The following is a 7,592-nucleotide window of genomic DNA, read 5'->3' as shown; positions in this document are numbered from 1 at the left end:
TATATAATACACACATGTACATATAGGTGCATAAACTCGGATAGGTATATATTCGCACACATACGTATACATTCACACATGTATACATATATATACATCTACACATATGCACATATTATGTAAATGTTGCTTAAATGAAACCTGGACATCCATAACTTACTATAGAACTTACTAAAATATATAGGGAAATAAATAACAATCACTTTTTATGCATTTACACATTGTAGGAGAAGTCTTTAAACACCAAATCCTACTGTTGATTAAAAAATTGAAATAAATACCATCTCAGTGGAAAATTCTTATGAATTTGCTATTTGTATGTTTTGTTGCCATTTGGGAAAATTGTACTGTCAACGAACGTTAAATAGAAAAGCTCCAAATCAGTTATAAATTGAGAACAAATAGCACAGGCTGAATGTGCTCTGCATAACATTTAAAAATGTCCTGATTCTAATTAAGTCTCTTCCCTTAGACATCCCTGGCCCTTAATGCCTCCTTTCAGAAGACAATCTGTCACGACGAAGACGTGAAGCTGGGAAGGCACTAAGCTCGGAAGGCACCACGGCGAGGCTTAGTCTACTCCTTCCAGGTTGGTGTCAGCCACCTGGGGCAGCTGGGGCTCCACCGAGACCCCTGTTGGTGGCCTCAATGCTGCTGCTTCCAGTGGGGGTGGCTGCCTACTGGGCCCACATCCGAGCTCCCCAACTAGAATTTGCTCACCTGCTGTGGGTGGTGGAGCAGGACCATTTGCCTCCATCACTGGTAGGGAAGCCTCTGCCGGGGACTGTGGGGCCTGACTCGAAGCTTCTGCCTCTGGCTTCTGGGGCTGCTGATCAGCCTGGGCTGCTGTAAGGAGACCCTGGTCTTGGGCCTCTGCTGCCGACCCCGCGGGGGGATTGCTGGGCCTGGGGGGCGGTTCTGCCTCATTGCCTCCTTCGGCCTCAGCCTGAGGAGTTGGGGGAGGCAGGGAAATCTCTGAGTGGCATAAAGGGCTCGGAGGGGATTGTTCTGGCTCCTTGAGGGCCGAGTCACCAACCCCTTGAGGACTGCTGGATTCTGGTGGGATTTCTTTGGACTGCTCGAAGGTCGACTCCGGATGACGGATGACCATGAAGGCTGTGGCCAGATTTTTCACAGCATTGTGAACACTGTCGGCTTCCTCTGCATCAACCTCACCGCCCACAGAAACAGCAGACTCTAGCTCCTCGTCGGAGGTGTGCTGACTTTGGTCATCTTTTTCAGGCATTTTTGCTTCTCTGATTTTTTGGTAGAGCTCGTTTCTCTCTTCTTGTAAAGCTCGACAGAGGTTCTCCAGCCTCCCAATTTTCATCACGAAGCACTCATATTCCTTGGCTCTCAATGCTTTCTGTGAGTTGAAAACACACACACGTAAAACACCAGAGCAAAATTGCCAGGATGCCCTCTGGAGACAAGCAAAACCATTTGCCCAGGAATTTGTCTGCCAGACTCTGGAGCCACCGCAGACTGGTGGCTGAACAGACCCCCGGTCAGGGGGAATCACTTCCGTTTTTTTGCCTTGTGGGTGAGACCCTGGTAGAATTTTAATCCCTGTATCCTTTTCTGTGGGAAAGAAAGATGGCAAAGCATCTCTCTGCTTCAGTCCAAGGCCTCCGGAATCTTAAAGTAGATGCATTTTCTGCTTTTAAGTCTTCCAATGGCACAATGAATGCGATGGACTGGGACCTGGCTGTCAGCAGAGCCTTATCTAGTCTATAGATAAACTGCTGTATGCTAATCTGGCGACTGTTTGATTTATGTCAGTGAATAATAAGCCCATCTCTTTGGAATTGGTTGCTATTTGGGATGAATTGCTAGAACAGTAATTATAACGACAGAAACTCCCCACACACTAATTCATGACGCTGCCTGCTCAAACTGTTCAGTTCTTCTCCATTTCTGCGGAAATGTTGGTGTGTTTGTGCATGAAATCGTTCCTAATCGTCTCACTCCTTGCCCCCACCTTTGTGCCACTCTGTACCCTTTGAGGGTTTTTCTGTTGCTCGTGCACGTGGGGAGACCTTCACCTGTAAGCTCTGCCTCTCAGGTCAAGGGCTATATATCTTTGCCTTTATTGTCTCCACACCTACAGAGCCTGACATAATATCAGTAATTAAATGCCTGTTGGAAGAATTAGACAATACATCTCCATATCCGTCTATACAGTAGTACATACCCTGGGTGCTGGGGCTGGTGTCTTCTCAGTATGTTCAGATTAACTCATTACTTTATTCTGCACCTGCTCTGTGCTAGGCACTGGGGAAATTCAAAGACAAGTAAGACACTTGTCTTTCCTTTACGGAATGAAGTCGCGCAGGCATGATGCTGATTTGGCAACAGCTTTGGACTCAGCACGTAGGCATGTGACTTAGGGTCACAAAGCTCTTTGTGAGCCTGGATCCAATTCTCTTTTGCTCTAAATATTTTTATTACAATTTCACATATCACACCTCAGGAAAAAAAGTCAACTCTTTTTCCAAGATAATAATTCGCACTATTAGGTTATAATTACTTTCGGAATATGAATATTTGGACTAGATAGGGGAAAATAAGCTAGCGGCTAGGCTTCCTTACCTCTTCAATCATGTCCAACAGAGCTTTGTTACAGTTCTCAAACCGGGCTTTCCACGTGGCTGTGTCCTTCTCTAACTTCTTCATTTTCTTGGTTGTCTACAGAAATTAGAGTATTTTAATGTTAATCCTGAAACTTAACATATCAAAAAAACTACTAGTTCCATATGTGATGCCAAGAAAAGTCTCTTTGTCACTAACTGCTGAAACAAACAGAAGTTTGATGTCACGGAATGAAGACTGAGTGGGAAGAGTACTATTTATTCCTGAATCATCTAGGTTCGTGGTGAACAAACTTACTTGCACCAATTCAGGAAAAAGGAAACTACTTAGAGTTACCCTGTTTTGTCATTGCTTATTCTTTAAAGTAAAAGTAGCTTTATTTAGTCCCAAGAATAAGCTTGCAATTTAGATTCTTTACTGAATAGAAACTGCAAGCGAGAAAGCTGGTCTGGCTTTTTAGCCATTAACATATTGGGACTATCTGGGCACATCTGAGAAGTAGCTACACAAAGCTACAGCTTTCTATTTTCTCAGTCTACATTTTTTTTTTAAAGTTTTAATTTAAATACTAGCTAGTTATCATACAGTGTAGTATTAGTTTCAGGTGTTCCATATAGTGACTCAACACTTCCGTGCATCACTGGTACTCTTCACAAGTGCACTGCTTAGTCCGCATCGTCTCTTTAACCCATCCCCCCCCATCCACCTCCCCTCTGGTAACCATCAGTTTGCTCTCTATAGTTGAGTCTGTTTCTTGGTTTGCCTCTCTCTCTCTTTTTTTCCCTTTGCTCGTTTGTTTTCTTTCTTAAATTTGACATATGAGTGAAATCATATGGTATTTGTCTTTGATTGACTTCTTTCACTTAGCATAATACTCTCTCGATCCATCCATGTCATCGCAAATGGCAAGATTTCATTCTTTTTTATGGCGGGTAGTATGATATTCATATATATATGTATATATACATGTGTGTGTATATATACACACCACATCTTTACTCATTCGTCAGTCAGTGGACAGTTGGGCTGTTTTCCATTATTTGGCTGTTGTAGATAATGCTGCTATAAACATTGGGGTGTATGTATCCCTTTGAATCAGTACTTCTTACTTTTGTATTCTTTGGGTGAATACCTTGTAGTGTGGTTGCTGGATCATAGGGTAGTTCTACTTTTAACTTTTTGAGGAACCTCCAGACTGTTTTCTACAGTGGCTACACTAGTTTTCATTCCCACCAACAGTGCAAGAGGGATCCCCTTTCTCCACATCCTCGCCAACACATATTTCTTGTGTTGTCGATTTTAGCCATTTTCACGGGTACGAGGTGATATCTCACTGTAGTTTTGATTTGGATTTTCCTTATAATGAATGATATTGAGCATGTTTTCATGTGTCTGTTGTCCATCTGTATGTCTTCTGTAGAAAAATGTCTGTTCATGTCTTCTGCCCATTTTTAATTGGATTATTCATTTTTTTGAGTGTTGAGTTTGATAAGTTCCTTATATATTTTGTATACTAACCCTTTATCAGATATGTCATTTGCAAATATCTTCTCCTATTCCATAGGTTGCCTTTTAGTTTTGTTGATTGTTTCCTTTGCAGAAGCTTTTTATTTTGATGTAGTTCCAATAGTTTATTTTTGCTTTTGTTTCCCTTGTCTCAGGAAACATACTTAAGAAGTTGCCACAGCCAATGTCAAAACGTTACTGCCTGTGTTCTTTTCTAGAATTTTTATGGTTTCAGGTGTCACATTTAGGTCTTTAACCCATTTTGAAGTTATTTTTGTGTATGGTTTAAGAAAGTGGTCCAGCTTCATTCTTCTGCATGTTGCTGTTCAGTTTTCCCAACACTATTTGTTGAAGAGACATTCTTTTTCCCATTGGATATCCTTCCCTGCTTTGTTGAAGATGAAGCTTCATTCTTCTGCATGTTGCTGTTCAGTTTTCCCAACACTATTTGTTGAAGAGACATTCTTTTTCCCATTGGATATCCTTCCCTGCTTTGTTGAAGATGAATTGACCATATAGTTGTGGGTTTATTTCTGGGTTTTCTATTCTGCTCTGTTGATCTCTGTGTGTGTTTTGTGCCAGTACCATACTTTTTTTTTTTTTTTTGATTACTATAGCTTTGTAATAGAACTTCGAGTCCAGAAATGTGATACCTCCAGCTTTCTTTTTCTTTTTCAAGGTTGTTTTGGTTATTCAGGGACTTTTTTGGTTCCAGACACATTTTAGGATTGCTTGTTCCAGCTCTGTGAAAAATGCTATTGGTATTTTGATAGGGATTGCATTAAATATGTAGATTACTTTGGATAGTATAGACATTTTAACAATATTTGTTCTTCCAATCCATGAGCATGGAATGTCTTTCTGTTTCTTTGTGTCATTTTCAATGTCTTTCATCCGTGTTTTATAGTTTTTGGAGTACAGGCCTTTTACCTCTTTGGTTAGGTTTATTCCTAGGTATCATTGCTTCTGTTCTGTTTCTGTTCTGCAATTGTAAATGGATCCTTAGTTTTTCTTTCTGCTGCTTCATTATTGGTGTATAGAAATGCAACAGATTTCTGTATGTTGATTTTGTATCCTGTGACTTTAATGAATTTATTTGTCACCTCTAGACATGTACAGAGCATCATGTCATCTGCAAATAGTGAAAGTTTTACTTCTTCCTTGCCAATTTGGATCCCTTTTCTTTCTTTCTTTCTTTCTTTCTTTCTTTCTTTCTTTCTTTCTTTCTCCTTCTCCTTCTCCTTCTCCTTCTCCTTCTCCTTCTCCTTCTTCTTTTTTGTCTGATTGCTGTGGCTAGGATCTTTCTTTCTTTCTTTCTTTCTTTCTTTCTTTCTTTCTTTCTTTCTTTCTCCCTCCTCCTTCTCCTTCTCCTTCTCCTTCTCCTTCTTTTTTGTCTGATTGCTGTGGCTAGGACTTCCAGTACTATGTTGAATAAAAGTGGTGAAAGTGGACATCCCTGTCTTATTCCTGACTGTATAGGAAAAGTTCTCAGTTTTTCCCATTGAGGATGATAGTAGCTATGGGTTTTTCATATATGACCTTTAGTATGTTGAGGTATGTTCCCTTTAAATCGACTTAAAGTATTGAGTGTTTTTATCATGAATGGATATTGTACTTTGTCAAGTGGTTTTTCTGCATCTATTGAAATGATCATATATGCTTCTTATCCATTCTTTTATTAATGTGATGTGTCATGGTGATTGATGTGCAAATATTGAACAACTCCTGCAACACAGGAATAAATTCCATTTGATTGTAGTGAATGATTTTTTAAATGTAATGTTGGATTTGGTTTGCTAGTGTTTTTTATTGAGAATTTTTACATCTATATTCTTCAGAGATATTGGTCTGTAGTTCCCTTTTTTAGTAGTGTCTTTATCTGGTTTTGGTATCAGGGTAATGCTGGCTTCATAGAATGAATTTGGAAGTTTTCCTTCCTTTTCTATTTTTTTTGTAATAGTTTAAAAAGAATAGGTATTAACTCTTCATTAATTTTTTTTTAATGTTTATTTATTTTTGGGAGAGAGAGAGAGAGAGACAGAGACAGAGACAGAGACAGAGTGTGAATGGGGAGGGGCAGAGAGAGAAGGAGACACAGAATCCAAAGCAAGCTCCAGGCTCTGAGCTGTCAGCACAGATCCCTATGAAGGGCTTGAACTCACGAACTGCAAGATCATGACCTGAGCTGAAGTTGGATGCTTAACCGACTGAGCCATCCAGGTACCCTTGTATTAACTCTTCTTTAACTGTTTGGTAGAATTCTCCTGTGAAGCCATTTGGTCCTGGACTTTTGTTTGTTGGGAGTTTTTTGATTACTGATTCAATTTATTTGCTGGTTATCAGTATGTTCAAGTTTTCTATATCTTCCTGTTTCAGTTTTGGTAATTTATATATTTCTAGGAATTTATCCATTTCTTCTAGGTTGTCCAATTTGTTGGCACATGGTTTTTCATAATATTCTCTTATAATTTCTGTGGTGTTAGTTGTTATTTCTCCTCTCTCATCTGTGATTTTATTTATTTGGGTCCTTTCTCTTTTCTTTTTTTTTTTCTTTATATTTTCTTTTTGAGAAGTCTGAATTGAGGTTTATAAATTTTATTAAGTTTTTCAAGGAACCAGCCAGCTCCAGGTTTCATTGATCTGTTCTGTTGTGTTTTTAGTTTCCACATCACTTATTTCTGCTCTAGTCTTTATTATTATTTTTTGTTTTGAAAGAACTGCGGACTGCCACATTCAGCACCTCATTTGGATGTGTCTGGGTTCTTGGAAGCTTGACTACCCTACATTTTCCTACAAATGGACCTAGAGAGCTTGTTTGGAAGTTCTAGCAGGGGAGCGCAGGTACTTATGCACCCCTGACTAAGAAGGATGGTCTTTCTCTATCTGGACACCCACCTAACCAGCCAGATCAGGTGAATCAACCCTGGTGATCAATGGAGTGACAAATGTCTCAGCCAGATCACCCTTACATTCTCTGCTCTAATCTTTATAATTTCCTTCCTTCTGCTGACATTAGGCTTTGTTTGCTGTTCTTTTTCTAGTTCTTTTAGGTGGAAGGTTAGGTTGTTTATTTGAGATTTTTCTTGCTTCTTGATGTAGACCTGTATTGCTATACACTTCCCTCTTAGGACCATTTTTGCTGTATCCAAAAGGTTTTGGATTGTTATATTTTTATTTTAATTTGTTTCCATGTATTTTTTAATTTCTTCTTTGATTTCCTGGTTGACCCATTCATTGTTTAGTAGCATGTTGTTTAACCTTCATGTATTTGTGGTCTTTCCAGATTTTTTCTTGTGACTGATATCTAGTTTCATAGCATTGTGGTCAGAAAAGATGCATGGCATGACTTCAATCTTTTTGTATTTGTTGAGGCCCATTTTATGACCTAATATGTGACATCTATTCAGAATGTTCCATGTGTGCTATAAAAGAATATGTATTCTGTTGTTTTAGGATGGAATGTTTTGAATGTATCTGTTAAGTCCATCTGGTCC

At 39.2% G+C, this 7,592-nt stretch overlaps 1 protein-coding gene across 1 annotated transcript in view; it reads right to left on the bottom strand.

Moving 5' to 3' along the window:
• Positions 1-571: 571 nt before the first annotated feature.
• Positions 572-7,592, bottom strand: part of TXLNB (taxilin beta) — a 49,466-nt gene continuing 42,445 nt past the window's right edge. Inside the window, exons 8-9 of the mRNA XM_047101719.1 lie at positions 2,593-2,688; positions 572-1,366 (exon numbers count right to left, since the gene is read on the bottom strand). Of these exons, the coding sequence (XP_046957675.1) occupies positions 572-1,366; positions 2,593-2,688 (891 nt within the window). The remainder of the gene's footprint in view (positions 1,367-2,592; positions 2,689-7,592) is intronic.

Source organism: Lynx rufus, unplaced genomic scaffold (genome assembly GCF_022079265.1).
Source record: "Lynx rufus isolate CCGP_SWC_20201006 ecotype Redwood Valley unplaced genomic scaffold, mLynRuf1.p SCAF_6, whole genome shotgun sequence".
Lineage (NCBI taxonomy): Eukaryota > Metazoa > Chordata > Mammalia > Carnivora > Felidae > Lynx > Lynx rufus.
Note: the sequence above shows the minus strand (reverse complement) of the source record. Positions and strands in the feature narration are given on the sequence as shown.